Below are 17,582 nucleotides of genomic sequence, written 5' to 3'. Positions count from 1 at the left end.
ATACTGAGACTTGAGTGAAATTTACTCAGGAGGTGAATGTAGAATGGACTTACATATTTTACAGGATATTGGCGTGTAGATATGCCCACAGTAATTCAAACTCCGTGTTTTGGGATCATACATCTTCAAAAATAACATCACATCATCTACAAGGTCAACAAGCAGATCTTGTTAGGATCTTAACCTTCAGAATAATGTTTAAAAATAATAGTAAGCTTGGAAGCAACTGAACTGACAGCTGAGAGCACCTCAGTTACTAGGCCAGATGGAAGTTTATTCGAGAGGCTGATCCTGTGAACCGCACCCCTCCGCACATCAGACCCCTGGGAACACTGCGTTTGAGGCAGCGATGGGACCAAGGCACTGAATTTAGGAATCCTGGCCTCAAGACCTGCCACTACCAGCTAAGTGTTGCCCCAGGTATGCCGGTTAGTGTGTGTCTGTCAGAGAAGCAACTCCTTTTAGCAACAAAAGTCCGTCATCTTATAGAAGTGTCAGCAAAGTCCAACCCACTTATTTTGTAAATAAAGTTGTGCTGGAATACAGCCAGCCTGCAGTTGATTATTTTCTCTGTGACCACATTCTGCTACAATGGTAGGCAGAGACCACATGGCCCATGTATGAAATGTTTACTATCTGGCCCTTGTCAGACCAAGTGTGTAAGCCCTGCTCTATATAATGTGTCAAATACACAGAAGACCCATGTGATCAGCAAAGCAGAGGGGCCGACCCAGCTCCGCTGCTGCCTTCTCCTCACCTCCCAGGATACTCCGACCCACAGTCAGTCTGACTTGACAACTTCATCAAGAAGCCTTAACACAGTCAAGGTTTAATGAGCATTCTTGGAATTAACAAGATTTCTTTGTAAGAGAAGAACGCTTAACCCTGTGTTTAGGATGATGGCCCAGGAATGCAACGCTATTGCTCTGAGGTGGCTAGGTGCTTGGTAGGCACTTACGATCTTTATCAAACTTGGGTAACGTTGCTCCACTGGCAGCCAGCTCCGGATCAACTGTTTCCAGGAATATTGTCCAAGGGTTTTCATTATCACTGAGCTCTATCATCTATTCCCAAAAGAGATGCTGACTTTAGGAGATTTCAACAGCTAAGCAAGACAGACTACACGCGAGTACTGAAGAAAATGTCCAATCCCACGTAACTGGACCAGCAGGGTCCAGAGCACCCGCCTCCCGCCCACTTCCGACCGAGATGTGCGTCAGCCGGCAGCACTCACGGTTTTATTGCCGTCCACCTCGTTATCCAGCATTGCTGGGCGCTTGGTTCCGTTGCTTCTTGCTTGCATGGGCCATAATCGAATTTGATCTTGTGGAAATCCCTGAAAATTTTTTAATTAATTAAAACAAAACCAGCTCATCTTTTAATTTTGTGTCAATGTATTGATTCGATGATAAGGGAAAAAAATTCTAATTCCAGCTGTCCCACTGAGTCGGACAATTAGTGACCCTCCCCATCAGGATCACTGTCCCAAGGCTCCAATGCCCATTTTACAGCCCCCTCCCCAGAAAAAAGCCAGTGGGGAGGCACACACGCAGGGGAAGGTTCCCGCTCACACTTCACTCCGTCAGTGCGGTTTCCACCCACGTATGAGGTCAAGGGGCAGAAAGAGGCACCACACAGAAGGAAAGCACTCCAGCTGCTCCCTCACCGCGCGGGCAGTGCCCGCCCCAAAGCCAAGGCAGGACCCTTTGCCACCCAGTTATGAGGACTGAAGGTGAACCTGGAAATCAAAGTAAACCACCGATGACAGGCTGGCACTCACCATAGTCTGAGAGAGGTTCTGGACAAACTCGGCAAGCGGTGAGTTCTTCAGTACTTTGAACACAGTGTACTTCACTTTTTCTTCATCGTACATATCATTTCCTTGGTGGCCACAAAACTGGTCCTCTGCAACTATCTGAAAACACAGAAATGTGGAACAGAGTTTACACATGACCTATGCACACCGAGTCAAAGGGGGGCCACACGGAGCAAGGCTGTTCCACGGCGAAGTGCTAAAACATCTAGTCTTCTGCTTCAATGAAGATCCAAGGAGAAAATATCAAAATGACCAAGAACTAAGATCTACATTTCCGGCAGCCACTCTTACCTCAACTACAAGCATAATCCAGAAATCCATCTGTGCACCCCAAATATTATAAAGCCAGCAGAAACAAGGTTCCCTTTCCTCCAGGTAGTCAACTTGTTAGAACACCTGCCGGTCTCCTAATACCGCAACTGAATCCCGAACCAAAGACCTCAGGAAACCCACCTCTCCGCGGGAGCTCCCCTCCCCTCCTTCCCCGTGGCTGCTCCAGGGAGCAGGGGGTGGGGCCACCTCCACACCCACACCCGGTCCGGTCCTTCCTCCTGACCCAGGCATCCTTCCAGGGAGGCCCCGCTCCTCTATCGCCCGCTGCCCTCTCTACGAGCCCTCTAACACCTCGCCTTCTGCCTGACAGCCTGGGTCCATCTCACACCTGAGTCCTTGCCACACAGCCGGGCAGCCGGCCTGAGCACTCACTAGGTTAAAACGCTCAAGGTGCTGCCCAGAGCCGCTCAGGGGGCAGTGCCAGATCCGCTCGCAGTTACTCTGGAAGCGGGGCCAGGCTTGGGAGACCCAGCGCTCGGAGCAGGCCCCCCGGGGCTGACCTGCACTTGCATGTAGAGATGGGCTTCCTGCCGCTCTTTCCGCTTCTGGGCCTCGATCCTCTTCTCTTCCTGTAATCGTTCCACCAGCTGCTGAGGAATGTCGTGGTCGGTGACAGCTTGTAAAACCTCACCTGCAGGACAAATGCATCCTCCTTCACCTATGGGCAGGTTCCACTCCGCCTGCCCCCAGAGGGTGCCAACTTTACGTCCTAATAAGCAATCTATGAAAGTGACATTACTTGGTATCATACGTCCACATCAAAACCCACAAGCCAAATCCAGCTGGTTTCTAGATGTTATGCATCAAGCAGAAAAAGCAGAAAGGTGCCTGGATAGGCGACATCCTCAGGACCCCTGGCGTGGGGCCTAACGTGCCGCAGCAGCCGAGGGAACCGCCTCACCTCCCAGAGGACGGCGAGGCTCCCCAGGGAGGAGCGGGACCCACCGGCGCTACTCACTCAGCTTGGACTCCCTGATGTAGACCAGCATGTAGGCGTTGGTGCAGTGCCGGACGGACAGGTCGTCGTCATGGCCCCCATAGTTGTGCTCGATTGCTTCCTCTTTCGTACACCTGGACACCACGTCATCGTCGAATTTACACCACTGGAGAGGAGAGCAAAGGGCCATCAGCAGCCGGGCAGGCGCTCTGAGATGCACACAGACCAAAAGGCAGCACTGTCCTCGGGGCCGCGCTGGGCGGGACAGGCACCTCCACCTCTGCCTCCTCGCTCTGTTCTGGGGGAACTGCCAGCAGTCATGCACTGCGATCTTATAATTTACACAAACAGCCCATTTTCAACTTAGGTTCAATCTACTGACACTAAAACTCTTCACAGAACAGAGAACGTCATACAGAACACACCTAACTCAGCTGGTGAAGTGGAAGTTTTAGGGCACGGTTATAAAATCCAATGGGAGATTTTATCCTACCTTGTCTGTATGACAGACATCTCATCAAAGTAAGGAAGTGCCTGACTAAAAAGGTCGGCATGGCTTGTACATAATAGTTTCATCCCATCTCTTCTTGCTAGATTGAGTCATTTTAAATGATACTAAATCCAACAGTTAAAGGTTCACCATCTGTGGGGGTCCCTCTATCAGATTCCCTGAGCTAGGTGGGCTCTCAGCACTTGCTCTAATCCTTCCTGGTCCTGAGGTCCCGGACACAGCCACCAATACCCTCACCTGCCTGCCCCCTGCCCTCCCCTGGGCAGATGATGTGATGAGACCCACATGAACTGGGAAAGACGGAGCATTACACAGCACGGACAACGGGGCATAAGGAAAAACCTGCCATCACTGTCCAGGCCACAGATCACTGTTCTGTTATTTGTAAGTGGAAAAACAAGTGCTTCATGTTGGACAGACAGAACGGGGTTCTGTAAGATGCAACACTCAAAGATAAATGCTGATTATTTACCTTTGAAGTATCAGCAGTTAATATCAGAACTTACAGACAAGTTAGAGGCCAGGAAGGAATCCTTTTATCAAGGAAGGAGGAGGTAGTGAGCATCAGTGTGAATCCCTCACCTGGCTTCACACTTAACTCCGCCCCCTGCCCAGCACTGACCTTGCCATCCCCTTTGGGGTTCAGATAAACCACATAATGTCCACCATGATTATCTCCACTATGAACCAGGACTGCATGGAGAATATAATTTGCAGGGTCCTTAGGATCTGTTTTCTGTAAAAATTCGTCAAGTGGTAACTGTTCGGGGAACTCAAACCTATTAAAAAACATTGTAAAAGAAACCGAGATTTCATTTACATGTAAAGCATTTCACCTTTAGAAAAGCTTAATTTTTGGTAGACTTTACTTGGAAAAGGAATACGGTTATAATCAACATTGACATGACATGGAGACCCTATGAACTACTTCTGAGGCAGCTCCTACCGTTAGAACAAATGTGTCCCTGTGTCAATACAAAACATAAAGCTAGATTCGACAACATGCCAACGGATGCACTGAGATATCTAATGGAATGTTAAATTCAACAATATTAGACACTAATCAGTCTCGTCATAAATATATACCATGAACTTAAGAGAATGTGGATAATTCCAGAAGTATTCATGAATGATTCTGATTGTCCAGGACTTAGACCACTAAGGACATACCGCAGATTTGAGAAATGTGGAAAAACCAAATCTGGAGGGAAGATATGTGAAAATGAATCCCCACCCTGTGATTTCTAAAAACATCCTGAGCTTCACTGTTTTTAAAGTATGGGTTCCGTAAGCACTTCAATTGCAAGGTCCAAATTCACCATCAGCAGCGCCCCGAGAGGCAGAAGACAGGGGGCCAGGGCATTGGGGGTAGTGGGGGGTGCCGCAGGCAGAGTGTGCTGCGCCCAAAGGGCAGCCCTTGCCTGTGCCAGCCCATCACTGCCTCCACAGTTCCGGCCCGGCATTGCCAATGTCCCGAATTTCTAAAAGATTAACCAGAAATTAGGACTTCTGTGTGAAATTTCAATTTTTTTTTTACATATTGGCAACTAATTCCAACAGCAGACACAGAACCAAGGTAAGGACCTAACACAGCACACCGGCAGCTTGGGCTCAGCCTGTCGGCTGCCGGTCTATGAGGGCCGGTGGGCACAGCTTCCCGTGTATCTTCCCCACAAAGACCGAGACTGGATGAGCAAAGGCCCAGCTGGAGGCACATTACCTGATACACCTATTCTCCCTCAGGTTTGAAAGGAGACTGTCAAATCTCTATCCTGTACAACTGCTGCTCAAACTAATGAGGGTAAAAACTCTTTACTCTAAACCAGATAAAGGAGTCTGTAGTGTCACTCTTTTATCTGGTATGTTGAGGATCTAGAAAACACCTGCAATGGGGCATCTACTTCAGCACTTTTTAAAATTCCAGCACCTTCATAAGTCAATACCAACCAAGAGATTAGAATCAATACCAACCAAGAGATTAGAAGATACCGGCAAATTCTATTTAAACAAATACAATAATATAAAGTTCCACTTCTCAGATAACATCTACATTCTGGTGAACATAAATGCCTGTGGAGCAGAAAGCACCCCCTCCTCAAGACCTCCTCCACCTGCCACAGTGTAGAGGGGGCCAGGGGGCCTTCAGAGGCAGAGATAGGAGTACCCTGAGAAATGTGTTAAGCAAAATCAACCCTTTGAAATCAGTCTGTGGGATGCTGAGGAAGAGGGGAAACCTAAATGTATCAGAAAAGAGACTGAAAACATAAATACCAAATAAGCGAAGTGCTGAGATTAACCCCTTAAATTGGGGAGGTGATGAAATCTTAAGCTTTCCACCCACTGCAGATTACCTGTCGTTGATCTTGATATTTTGGTCCGTCTGAGGGTCATACATAAATCTCATCAGTTGTAAATGTAACACTGGTGGTAATGTTAGGAATTTCACACCTTTCTCTGCTTCCTGAAAGTGAATGAAATGCAACGTTAGTTCATTTCTACTTATTTCTTGTAGCAGTGGAAGAAAAAGTGTCTCAGCAAAACTGGAATATGCTGGGGGCTTCAGTGCGGGGTGCATCTAGATGCCTTTGTGTTCTGGTTAGATTTCCATCAGGCCTGATGTTCCATGACACTGCATCCAATCTGAGGGCGCTTGCTTACTCTGGGTTATAGTCTACCTTCAGCAATAGGGGAGCACTGAAGAGACCCTAGGCTTGGTCACTTGCTGCTGTACTAGACAGTCATTAAACACTATGAAAAATAATGGAGAATGGGAAAATCATTTAATGGAAAAGCAGAATTCTACAGTACAGCTATGTAAGATAAGGTGTGCTTATTGGGACACCCATAGAACAAGGACAGAGGAGGACAACTAGCGACCAGCTGTGGCGTTCAAGGACACACATACTGAGGAGCACACACTCAGCCCTCACTGTTCAATTTGCTTCTGAACACGCTCTGGTTTCACCAGCAGGCCCCTTTCCCACAGCGCCACCCCACCCCCATTATCACCAGCCTGTGCCACCACACCCCACCTCCTAAGCCTGGCCTGCTCTGGAGGGGTCCATGCCCCCAGCCCTCACTCCTCTCCGCATCTGCTCTATCTTAGCCATCTCTTCCTTCCTCCCCCAACAAGCCAGTGCCAAACTCAACCGCTACCGGGCCGACAGTGGCCCTCATCCCAGCTGTACCTGCACCTCCGGCTTTCCTTCCAAGCTGTGAACAGCACTATCGACACCTGCCAGAACTGGTGTCTGTGACAAATCACACCTATCTAGCAAAGTTCTCTGATATACAGCAGTGTGTGTAAGAGGACAGGCTATCTCTGGAAAGAAAAACAAACCCAATAACCTATTGCCGTACAAAGGAATGGCACAGGTTTACTACAACTTGAGACAATAATAAAAAAAAATTTCTCCATCGCTGTCCACTTAAGATTATGATTCTAAAATCTGTATTGCTTGTCCAGACCCTAAAACACCGAGTGTACAAGGGCAATTTCTGTAAACTGACCGAAGTGTTTCCTAAGTACATCTAGTTGTGTGTTTGCAAAGCGACTTTCTGACCCCCAACTCAGTGTTCTGAGTTAGCCCATCCAGGCAGGGAAGTAGCAGATCCACGGCCCACTGCAAAATGCGCACATTAGCACGTTATTATAAACCTGCAAGCTTAAGAAACACAGGTCAGCCTGAGAAGTTATAATGAGTTGGGCCAGAGTCAAGGCTACAGACCCTGGGTATCCGCATGACGTACCGAGAGGCCTGAGCAGCAGCCAGCACAGGCCCCCCTCCAGGTCCTTCCGCCTGCCCACAGTGCTCACTGCTCCACCCCAGCCCCGAGTCCCCGTGGGGCCACGTGGACAAGCAGGCACACCAAGTACTCGCCGAACGAGGAACAGGAAAACACTGTACTTGTTCTAGAACTCGTGAGCCTCAGAAAGCCATTCCCTCACATACAAGAAAACAAAACACACCGGCCCAGACCAGGGTCCAAGTGGCTCGGAGATTCTGAGATGCAATAACCCAGGGAAAAACTCCCGCACGGACACCAGTACGTGAGGAGGGGAGTCACGGACCAGAGAAAACGCCTTCAAACTCGGGACAGGGCTGCGTGCGTGGGTGGCGAGTCTCCCTGACCAGCAAGCTGTGCTTCCATCTCCTGCTACACGTCCTGCCCAGCCCCAACAGGGACCCAGGCAGAGGCCCCAGCTGTGCACAGGCACATGAGACGCTTTAGCCCACGAGTAAGCCAAGGATCTGGAAATGGGGTGAACAGCCACAACAGGACCAGCTGTCTCGGGGTTACCTGCAGGCCGTGCTCCCCGGCATCGTACTTGTTGTCCCCGTCAAGCTGCTCTACGGCCACATAATCCACAAACGACTCGAATACTTTAAGGGAAAAAGAGAGAGAAGTCAGCCCGCGACATGGCCAAAGCACTGAGCATGACACAGCCCCGCCCACGTGCTCAGGACGCTGCAGGGGGATGTTAGTAAGTGCCCACGAGCCAACCTCAGCCTGCAGTGAAGGCGAGGGGCCTGTGCGGCACCACCTTCAGGGGAGTGTCAACTCAAAGGACACTGATACGGCTTCTTAAGGGCATTACAAGCGGGAACACGAAGTCAGCGCTTTAATAACTTTAACAAAGCAAAGTAACATTAAAGTTCCAATTTTGACCAGAACTTATTATAAAGCTACAGTTACTGAGGCAGTTTAGAAGAGTAGGACTGTGGGGGCTGGGGAAGAAGGCACCAACTCTCAGCTCTAAGGGACCGGGACCAGCGGGAGAAGCGGCAGACGAGTGGCTAGGAGGACTCAGCCCGGCATCTGCGGCACAGCTGCTGGGGACGCCGCCTCTGTAAGCGGCCCTGCACTACGCAGGCCACACCAGCTCTACGCCTACGTTTGTGCCCGCAGGGACGGAACACAGGCGTCCAGCAGAAGTTCACAGCAGCACCAGCCACCAAAGCCCAAAGGCAGAAACCACCAAATGCCTGTCAGCTGGTGTTGGACACAGTGGGGCAGCTGCTAACACCGCCCTGCGTGTCTGATACTCGCTAAGGGGAGAACGTCAGTGTTATTACCCAAAAAAGAAAGAAAGAAGGAAAAATACGTGACGTGATGGACAGGTTCAAACTAGATAGGAATAACCCTTTGGCAACATATATTAAATCATCAATCACAATGTTCAATTAAATATCTTACTATCTGTCAATATAATTGCAATAAAGCTAGTGGTGGGGGAAGAGTGTAGCATGTAACCAAGGACAACCAACGGGCCCAAGGAAGAGAGTCTAGAAACCAGTCTACACAGCAGGAGTGGCTGGTGCCAATGGAGGTGCACCTCAGAGCCACAAGGAGAGGTTATGGGTCCACCTGACATCCACACGGGGTGGGGGGTCAACCCTGGCATCCTACCACATGCAAAAAATCCTATTCAGAGTGAACTACAGGTAAGTAGCTAATGACAGATAGTAGAACATTTATGACTTCAAGCCAGGTGTTCTTAGGACACAAAAAGCAAAGACTGATGCACTGGATGTCACCGAAATCATGAAATTCTGGTAAACAAATGGCAACACTTTTAAGAGTGAAAAGGCAAGCCTAACACTGGGGAAGACCTTGACAATCCAGGCCAGAACCGGCGTCCGGCGTACATGAGGAACTTCTCCTGCTCCGGTCACGAGGAAGTACAGAACAGGACTCACTCTCCTGAGCAGGGCAGGCATGACCCCGGACACCGGCCAGTGTGGGCCACGGCCCTAGGAGGCCTCGGTGGCCCCAGCGCACCACAAGGGGACAACTCTGAGAATACGAGCAGCTCACGGCAGCTCACATCTGTAAGGCAGAGAGCCCAGGGAGAAGCTGCATGGGAAGAGCAGCAAGGCCCACAGAGGGCTCCCCCAGAGCCTTCAGTGAGCAACGAGCAGTGCAGAGAGGGAGCCGGGAAAGAGGCCCCGGGGGCTCACCAGCCAGTGGGGAACACCCACAAACACGGGGCTTCAGGCTGAAAACTCAAAGGGAGGGGCCACACTTCGGGGGACAAATTAGCCATAAACTAAAACCTGAGGTGCTTCCACTTGGCAAAGCTTAAAAACGAGCCTTAAAAGAACCAAGCTATTTCCAACTATCTTTTAAAAGTTAAGAATGTCCAACACCCAACAAGGTAACATTCACAATAGCTGGCATCTAAGAAAAAGGTCACCAGATATGCAATGAAGCTGGAAAATATGGCTGACCATGAAGAGAAAAGTGAATTAACAGAAGCAGATCAGAAATCAGAGATGACAGAATTAGTAGCTGAGGACATTGTTACTGATTGGTCTGTATAGTAGAAGATATCCAAATTGCCAACAACCATTTGAAAACATGACTGCTTCACTGATCTTCAGGAAAATGCCCATCAAAGCCAAGACAGCACCACCCTCCCACCCAAGCGTTCAGTCTGATCACTGACAGTTCTGGTGTGGACATGCAACACCAATGGCCGGTGGGAGGGAAATCAAGAAGCTGCCTTGGGAATCGTGCTGGCTTTATCCATTACTCTGAACATATGCACACCCTGTGAGACAGCAGTTCCATTCCCCATAAATGCAAATAAATGTGTGGATATCAGCACAAGAATGGCCAATGGGCCTCGTGCCTAAGAGTCTTAGCTTTGAAAACAACTCAACTATCAAGAAAAGAATGATTTCAAAAAACTAGTGGTATATCCCCCAAATGGAATACTATAAAGCAATGAAAACAATGAACTTATTGCTACTTGCAGAGTGGATGAATTTTAAGAGAAATGAGAACCAGAGACAACATCCTACATGATTCCATCTAAAACACAATGTTAAAACATACAGAACTAACCTAGAACAGGACATCAGAAGCCCAGATAGCTGGCTTCCTCTGCAGAGGGGGAGGTAGTGACTGGGAAGGACCAGCATCTGTTCTAGCAAATGTTCTGTCTGTTGGCCTGGGTGGGGCTCAAAGACCTGTGTTCAATCAGGGAGCTCTACGCTCATCATTTGGGCAATTTTCTTTCTCTGCCTACATTTCAATAAAAATCACTTGTGAAATGAAGCATTAAACCAAAACAGAAATCATCAAAAGGCCACGCCATTATGTTCACAGAACTTACTATTTTTCTTTCCTTTTATACTCAGCTGGATATCATAATAATCTTCTCTTCTATCAGATCGATAGTCTACTTCTTTACACTGGATATACGACTACAATCAAGGAAAATAAGATGGCTTAAGAATTCACTGTCAGAGTATTAGCATTTTAAAACCACTTCAAATTATTCTTTAAAACTGGCAATCACATACCACCATCTTGCCTCTGAATAATTTAGGTATGGTGCCTTCTACACACGTGCCTTTCATCTTATTTTCCACATTATCAAGCAACTGGAAGAGAAAATTTTGGCTTTAGGGGTATGTCATGCTTAATGCTTAATACACAGTAATTGAACATTTGACTAGCAAGTTTCAATGGTCAAAGAAATTCTAAACTCTAAATATTATGACCTTTGGCATGCAATTATAAAAAACATTCAACATCTTCCTCCTCGGTTGGATATTTACAAAAATGTCTACATGCAACAGTTGAGATTAACCCTCTACACAGCCTTTGGAATGAATTAGTAATCTGTAGTGCCTTTAGAAGCATTTTTTATATTCATTTTACCTCTGTGGAAAAGCATGTAAATTGAGCACTAAACTTAACTCGTATTGGTCCACACCAAGAGATTAATGAGGTTGAGCCTGTCAACAGGATTGACTGGTTTGTCCATGGATATTTAATGAACTGGATTCAATCCAGCTAGTGCTGCAAAAAAGAAAACACACCTTGCCCAGCCAATCACCTTGAATAGCCATTTCATGTTTTTTTTTTTTTTGTGTGTGTGTGTGTGTGTGTGTGTGTGTGTTTCATCACAACTGGAAGAATAGGAATTTGCTAGTGACTAAACATGGCCTGGGGGAGAATCACCCACACAGAGATCTGCCTCGATTAGGACTTCTGTGCAAAAGAGGGGTGAATGCTACAGAGCTAGATAACTAACTACTCTAAGTGAAGCAGGAGACCAGGACAGCCACTTAGCCAAACTGTTGTTTGATTAACTCAGGGAGATACGCCAACTTATTTAGCAAATTAAAGTATTCTGCCTACTACTATTTAAATTCAAGTTTCCCTCATACTTCCTCTGAAATAGTTTTTTTTTTCCCAATTTTTTCCTGTCTTTTAACTAGATAAATCCTGCCTTTTCTGGCTTAGTTTTGGTCCTAAACAAAGATAGGAATTACTTGAATTACAGTGATGTGAAGTAGGCCTGAGGTTTTATTTAATTATAACTCCTAACAGTGCTTCAAAATATTCAATGTAAGTAGTGTACCACTATAGCTGAACACTTACCACTCGACATAGCTCTTGAACATCATGTTGCATGAAGCTATCTAAAGTTTCCCACCTTGGAAAGATGAAACAAACATTTATATTTAAACTACCAAACTTTTCCAATTTGAATAAAGTACAAGCAACTCAGATTTTAAAGCTAAACTACAAATAGGCTATTATTCTTATGTCTGTTTTCTGAGATTTTCTGGAGGGGTCATAATTCAAAGACAAACTGGATTTCATGTGAACACCAAATGTCCACACCTTCATCTTGTTCTGACATCTTAGTGCAAGGGGAGGTGGTTTTTGTAAGCAAGTATGCATATGAATGAAAACTATACATGTCCACCTCTTGAAACGTAAACTAAGAGGGAGAACTATTTTCTCATGTGAAATTCCAAAACACAGCTTCTATTTTCTAAGGTCAAACACACTTCAATGATGAAAACAATGACATGATGAAATGCCTTTGCTCTGCCCTCAGCTCCCTATGCACTCACTCATCCTGAAAGGAAGCAGCGTAAGGGATGGGCAGGTGCCCCACACATACCCGAACGACTTTGTCAGCTTCTTGGTTCCCACGGGCTTGTCGCTGTGCTGTAACTCATAGAACACCCTCTGCAGCGCCAAAGGCACGCTCTTGGATGAGTCGTCGCCCTCTGTCGGCATCATGTACACTGCCTGAAAGGATTGATTAAGGAATAAAAATGGAATTTTATGCGAAAAGTATCCTTTCTAACATCACAATTGCTAAGGTAGCTGGTAGGGCTTTTAACTGTTCCCCAAATGGGTGAGAAAGTTTTTTTAGATCATGAAAGTCTTTAGAGACAATCTAGAAAATACAAGAAAGTAAAAAACAATTATCTATCGCTCTCCAGCCAAAGAGAATCACTTTTATTTCGTACTTCTTAGAGCAACATTATTAAACTGATGAACCAAGATTTGATGAGACTCATGCTACTGAAATCCTCCGCATTCAGTGCTCCACACACTCAGTCCTATCACGTTTAGAACAGTGCAAACGTCCCAGGAAAAGCCCGCAGCCCAGCCAGTGGTTCTCCCACGGGAGCACCTGCTGCCTACAGGGCTTCACCGTGTTCACAGGCACGCCTACAGTGCAGACTGCCTATCCCTGACAGTCAAAGGACACCTGTTCCTTTTTATTCCTACAAATATAAGTTGTATCTGTTAAGTTAAAATTGGACTTCACAGCCAGCAGTTTTTCAACTAGTCAGTTTTAGATATGCAACTTTTCAAATGCTTCTATACCTTTCACTCAAATACATATATACATATATATAATTTCTAGCCCAACAAAATTAGGTTGGTCAGCTGTGGGAAACTTTCGATCACCCAAGTTAGCTTTACAAGCGTCCAAACACTGAGGAACGAAGATAAGCGCAAGCATAAAATGGGGGCCCCTCTCAGGGGACAGCACCATGGTGCCACAGAGGAACACGGCAGCTTGGTGAGAGCGTTCAGCTCGTCCCTTAAGACTTGAGAGAAAAGGGTGGGTGGAAGGTTGAGGGAGAGAAATACCATCCATTTACCTTTCGTAGTTGATTTGTGAAAAATAAAGTCTGCAGCAGGCTGTTCATGTAACAAGTCGCTCCCTGATTCTTTAAACCGACATAGCCCGTGTGCTTCTTTGAATCCCACCTACAAGATCAGTTTGAGGTTGAGGGAAAACTGCACAGGACACCTACTTGCTTCTGCAGTGTGTGTGGAGCGGTCGGCTTTACGTCAGCGTGCAGCCGACATCTCACTACTAAGCACCATCACCTCCTTCCCACCATCCTGGCAAACGGACGACGACCTAGCAGCCCTCCAAGTGGCTGAGCCATCGCCAGGGCCAATGCACCGAGGACACCAGGGCCAGGCGTTCTGATCACACGGCTCCCTCCAACACCGCCAACTCTGCTTGCCCAAGCGCACAGACCAGCGCGAGGCCAGCCCCGGCCCCGGGGAAGGTGCTTACACACCGCAGGCTGGTGGCAGGGGGACGGCATCATTTACCAGGATTGCCACTGTGGCCTCCATTCTACATGTGTCCAATGGACTCCCACAGCAGTTCTACCACATATGTGTCAGGGCACATGTGTCATCAGCAAGAAATGGTCAACAGCTGAAACCCCTTTTCTACAGAGTCACATACACAGGAAAAAAGGCATGATGCTGGGCACAATTTAGTCATACAGACTTTTCAGACATACGAACTCCTAGAGCATTCTCTCTTTAGCAGCTCTTTTGGTGGTTGGCAGGGAGAAAACGTGGATTTCCTCAGCGTTAACAGTCCCCACTGCCCACTCCCGCCAAGCAGTAATCGGAAGCTACAGAGATTGCCACTTGAAAAGAGAAGCATCCTCCCACCTCCTCCCCAGCTTCCTCCGTATATAATACAAAGAAGACACATAATAAGATTGCCACCAGGCACAGCCAGTACTAAGGACACAGGCACTGAGGTCAAGAGGTCAGGGTCGACAGAGCTCTGTGAATCTAGGGTTAGTCCATGGCCTCCTGAACATATTAGGTGTGCCAAATGTATGTTAAATTGTTTTAAAAATTGGCAAGAAAATGCAAGGATCCTGAATTATAGATGGCTGTTTTAAAAACTATGATCATAGCTTTAGGTGGTAATGCTGAACAGGTTTTGTCAAGTGAACTGATCCAAGAACTCTGGATTGGTCAGGACGAAAAACATGTCCGATTCTCTAGTCAAGAGATGAGAAGATAAAAAAGGCCCACAAACAGTTTAATTAGAAATGTTTTGTTTTTGTGCCTCTCCCCACCCTCCATATCCAAATACAACTCAAGCACACGTTTTGAAAAGGCTACTAGAGAGAAGCCTCATTCCTTCTGTATCAGCTAGCTGGGTTCATACAAACGCTAACAGATTTTGCTTTTTAAAAACTCCCAGGTCCACACCCGGGCCACGCTGGCCAGGACCTGGACCAGGTACTGGGCTCCTTCTTGGCTGCCCCAACCCATCCAGGTCCACCATGCAGTCCTGCTGCAGAACAGGGCCATGTGGGAGCAGGGTTACATGAGCAAGCCTGGTGTGTGCTGCTCAGCTGCGTCCCAGACAGCACCTCGTGTAGCCCAGGGCGTGAGAAGGCAGCTGACCCATGATCCCGCCCAGTCTACCCCACCCTGACCCCGTGCACGGCCCAGAGACCCAAGTGTCTCTGCCGAGCCCAACCAACTGCACACAGACCTCCCTGGACGGGATGCCAGGTTTGCATCCTTGCAGTTCCCCACCTCCCCTGTAGCTCCTGCCCTGCCTCCCTTCATCACACACTCAAGTCACCTGCAGATCTTACAACCCCACCATTTCCAGCAAACACGGAACACATCCTGCTTTAGTTATGCAGAGACTGGCCTTAACTCCTCCGCCTGACCAGTCATACGATCTTCAGGAGGACAGAAACCCATGGCTGTCTTGTTGACCTAGTGCACAGCAGTGTCTGGCATACTGAACCTGCTCAACAGCACTGCTACACAAAGGAGTGAACATGAAACTGGCAGACAGATCTGTGTACTCCACGTGTATGCATTCCACCCATGTGTGCGAGGCACAAGCACAGAGAGGGGAGGGGGCTTAATCACTGAGTGTACATATCTGTTAATATGCTAATGCTTCCTTTGCTACAGCACAAAAGACATTTCTTAGTAGCACCCAATTAAAGAAAGACTTACGCAACTCCATGGGGAGCATCCGCCTGAACGAAGACTTCAAAAGTGACTTTGTCATCATCTATAAATCCTTTCTCAGGATCAGTCACTTCCTATAAAAAAAATAAGAACATCCACCTTGCATAAGAACACACAAATGCTCACTTCACTACAAAGACACAATGACCACAGTACCCTGTACTTCGGTAGATGAGAAGGCTATCTTCTCAAACACTCAACTGTGCTTCTAGTTTTGCTGTGTTTTGATTTGTTTTAAAGTGTTTCCTGAATAAAAACAGCAAATAAAAACTTGGCTCCTCTGGGAGGCATCCCAGACGTACTGGGTGGGGGCTCAAGGCCATTACACAGATGGAGGAGTCAGTGTCTGCTCCTCAGAACAGGGCTTAGAGAGGCTCCAAGCTGGAGAACTAAGGGCGACATTTCTGAGAATGTTCTACGGTTTCCACCATCTGCAAAAAGCAGCCAAAATAACTGATGTGAGAATTAACAAAGTTATATGAAACCACCCTGTACTGTGACTGACCTAGGAGTGTCCCATTCGGTATTTCTTCTTTTAAAGGAAAATCAGCCACTGGGAAAGCCATAACAATGCTTGACAAAAAGCTGAGACCTAAGTCCTGTTGGCTGCTAAAAACCTGAGCTAGAAAACTGGAGGAAACACATTTCAGAGTCAACTTACAAAGCAAACATCCTAATACTAAAATGAAGAGAAGAATGTGAGGAATAAAAGAATTCAGGGAGTCAGGAGCAGTGCTCATATTATTCACTGTAATGCATGGCTACTTACACTCCAGGCCATGAAATTGGAAAAGCCCCAGTCATTTTCTTTATGGAAGAACAAATGACTAATTCGACGACTGAACGACTTCTCGTCATCTCTGTAATTTATTATCTTCAGCACTGCCTGTGCATGGCAAGACCATGACCTGTACAAAGAAATTAATCCAAGACTCAGTCAACAAATTTAAAGTCACAGCACACAAGGATTCCCCGTGTTTCCTTTCTTTCTCTCTCTTTTTTTTAAGAGGGAAGGTGGAGGCTATTTATATTTAATGTAGAAGGAGGCTAAAAGGTTGTGGGGGTGCCCCTATGGAGTCTGTTGTGAATCAACTCACATTTATTTCTAGAAAATTTTAAGTATTTTTTTATTGGGCTCTATGAAATAGTTTCTGAACTTTAAATACTTGTCTTTAGGATTTGTAACAGACTATATCATTTTTTGGTCAAATAGTAGAGTTGACCCTAAAACAACATGGATTTGAACTACACCAGTCCACTAAATGTGGATTTTTTTCAATAAATATATTGGGCAATTTTTTGTAGATCTGCAATAATTTGAAGAAAAAAAAGCCTTTTCCTTGCTCTAGCTTACTTTGTTGTAAGAATACAATATATAATACATAAAATATACGAAGTATGTGTTAACTGTTTATGTATCGGGAACGTTTCCTGTCAACAGTAGGCTGTTCATAAATTTTTGGCGAGTCAAAAGTTATGCTCAGATTTTCAAATGCATGGTCAGGGGGAGGTTGATGCCCCTAGCCTCCCGTTGCTCAAGGGTCAGTTGTAGTATCAGTATCTCAAATGTGTATTACGTAAAAAGAATGGAAAAAACAAAGAATGGTGATAATGCAATTTCTTAGACAGACTTAAAGCTCTTCCTTCTACTAAGAAAGGTGTTGCTTCTGAGCACCGTTCCCACCCCCTGCAGCTCCCAGGTACTGATGCCCCATGTTCCTCCCCCCACAGAGGCGTCTGGAACTCTGAGCGTGGGCACCGTATTGCGACCACAAGAGAAATGGGCCCGGGTGCCAGCGAACAGGGGCAGACCACCAAAGGACCTCTGGATAAATGCTTACAAACCAAAAGGGAATGCCACCCTGAAGTGGACTGCAGGCTGACAGCTACAG

The 17,582-nt window shown here is 46.8% G+C and overlaps 2 protein-coding genes across 3 annotated transcripts in view; one reads left to right on the top strand and one right to left on the bottom strand.

The window, feature by feature from the left end:
- The window catches only part of ABAT (4-aminobutyrate aminotransferase), a 383,605-nt gene that overhangs the window by 142,731 nt on the left and 223,292 nt on the right, over nt 1-17,582 (top strand). The gene's annotated exons all lie outside the window — the stretch shown is intronic.
- Nucleotides 1-17,582, bottom strand: part of USP7 (ubiquitin specific peptidase 7) — a 61,812-nt gene that overhangs the window by 7,916 nt on the left and 36,314 nt on the right. For both annotated transcript variants that reach the window (XM_036931769.2, XM_036931770.2), the window contains 16 exons: nt 16,460-16,598; nt 15,676-15,764; nt 13,530-13,638; nt 12,530-12,660; nt 11,998-12,052; nt 10,911-10,991; nt 10,721-10,811; nt 7,900-7,982; nt 5,949-6,058; nt 4,220-4,376; nt 3,108-3,252; nt 2,650-2,780; nt 1,781-1,915; nt 1,235-1,336; nt 959-1,064; nt 54-146 (listed from right to left, as the gene is read on the bottom strand). In XM_036931769.2, coding sequence (XP_036787664.1) covers nt 54-146; nt 959-1,064; nt 1,235-1,336; nt 1,781-1,915; nt 2,650-2,780; nt 3,108-3,252; nt 4,220-4,376; nt 5,949-6,058; nt 7,900-7,982; nt 10,721-10,811; nt 10,911-10,991; nt 11,998-12,052; nt 12,530-12,660; nt 13,530-13,638; nt 15,676-15,764; nt 16,460-16,598 — 1,757 coding nt within the window. The remainder of the gene's footprint in view (nt 1-53; nt 147-958; nt 1,065-1,234; nt 1,337-1,780; nt 1,916-2,649; nt 2,781-3,107; nt 3,253-4,219; nt 4,377-5,948; nt 6,059-7,899; nt 7,983-10,720; nt 10,812-10,910; nt 10,992-11,997; nt 12,053-12,529; nt 12,661-13,529; nt 13,639-15,675; nt 15,765-16,459; nt 16,599-17,582) is intronic.

Source organism: Manis pentadactyla, chromosome 10 (genome assembly GCF_030020395.1).
Source record: "Manis pentadactyla isolate mManPen7 chromosome 10, mManPen7.hap1, whole genome shotgun sequence".
NCBI lineage: Eukaryota > Metazoa > Chordata > Mammalia > Pholidota > Manidae > Manis > Manis pentadactyla.
Note: the sequence above shows the minus strand (reverse complement) of the source record. Positions and strands in the feature narration are given on the sequence as shown.